The sequence below is a fragment of the Cariama cristata genome, unplaced genomic scaffold (genome assembly GCF_000690535.1).
Source record: "Cariama cristata isolate BGI_N322 unplaced genomic scaffold, ASM69053v1 scaffold39435, whole genome shotgun sequence".
Lineage (NCBI taxonomy): Eukaryota > Metazoa > Chordata > Aves > Cariamiformes > Cariamidae > Cariama > Cariama cristata.
In genome coordinates, this window is record NW_009617620.1 from 1 (window position 1) to 1,362 (window position 1,362).

The following is a 1,362-nucleotide window of genomic DNA, read 5'->3' on the forward strand; positions in this document are numbered from 1 at the left end:
GGGGGAGAGGCCGATGGTGACCCCCAAGCAGCTGGAGCAAGGGCAGGGAGGGGGGGCAGGCCTCTCAAGGACTCTGCCTCAGCACAGGCCCTGCTGCCCAGGCCATCTCCCCCCAGACCTGGTGCTGACATCCGTGTACCGGCCAACATCCACCTTCCCGAAGTGCAGCCCCGAGCAGTTGTACCTGGGAAGGATGGGGACACATAGCTGCAAGACACACCGGCGCAGGGCTGGGCACGAGCCCTGGCCCTGGGACTTGCCGAGGCCCCCGGCAGGCGCCCCTCACTTAAGAGAGAGGTCAGCAAAGATGGGGGCGAAGGACTGGCACTCGCTGGACCAGTTGGCAAAGAACTCAACGATCCAGGTTACCCGCTTGTCCCGGTCCAGCTCCTCCTGCCACAGGGGCACGGGGCTCAGTGGGGGACAGCAGACAGGGCCCCCCAGCACCCCCCTGGGGAGGGGATACTCACATCTATGGTCTTGTCACTGAAATACTTGATGTACTCGGGGCCCATGTAGAGGGGAGGCTTGCAGGTCATCAGGAACACTGCAACGACAGCACCCCTGAGCCCCGCCCCAGTGCCTGGAAGGCCCAGGCTGGGTTTGGGATGAGGCTCCTCCTTCCCCAGAACAGCCCGAGGCAGAGCGAGCCCTAGGGCAGGCAGACTTCCCCGTCAAGGTGCTTCCTGAACCCTCCCTCACCGACCACTGCCCCCTGAGCCCACAGAGACTCCTTACACCTGCAGCCTCCTCCAGCAACGAAGGCCACAGGCAAACCCCACAGCAAAAGGGAGTTATGGCTCTTTCAGCCAGGTGGCATGAGGGACAGGTAAGGACAACGGGTGCTGAGGGCAGGCCGAGCCATGCCAAGGGGGCACCACTGCTGCCCCCACTGCTATGGGTTCCGCCCCCCCAGCAGGTCTCACCTATGCAGAGCGTGAGGTAGAGCAGGCCCATGCGGATGTCGAGGCGGAAGAAGAGGATGGCATTTGCCACTTTGCTGAACATGAAGATGTTCCCTATGTGCTGCTCCACAGTGACTGGGGAAGGGAGAGAGAGATAGAAGACAGGGCCAGAACCCCCAGAAGACCAGGGGGATCCTGAGGGAGGGTCAGATCTGGTCTTCCAGATCCCAACCCATCCAGGTCCTTGGGGGAGGCCCCATAAGCAGCCCCACAGCCCCCCGTGCCCACCCCACAACACAGACCCCAACTCACTGGAGCGTCGGTTCTTCATCATCACAATGGCACTGAGGAACATGAGGATCTCTACCTCCCGCTGGGACAGGAGAGACAGCGTGAGCAGGAGGCACGCACGGGACCCTGTAGCTGCCCAGCACCGCCAGGGTGCAGAGCCTGGGAG

The 1,362-nt window shown here is 63.0% G+C and overlaps 1 protein-coding gene across 1 annotated transcript; it reads right to left on the minus strand.

Moving 5' to 3' along the window:
- Window positions 1-118: 118 nt before the first annotated feature.
- Window positions 119-1,278, minus strand: TMX2 (thioredoxin-related transmembrane protein 2; the record flags this gene model as incomplete). The annotated part of the gene is made up of 5 exons (XM_009700586.1): window positions 119-184; window positions 287-393; window positions 471-547; window positions 927-1,040; window positions 1,218-1,278. Coding segments are annotated over 5 exons (425 nt in total), but the record flags the coding sequence as incomplete, so codon positions are not given.
- Between the last annotated feature and the right edge of the window lie 84 nt (window positions 1,279-1,362).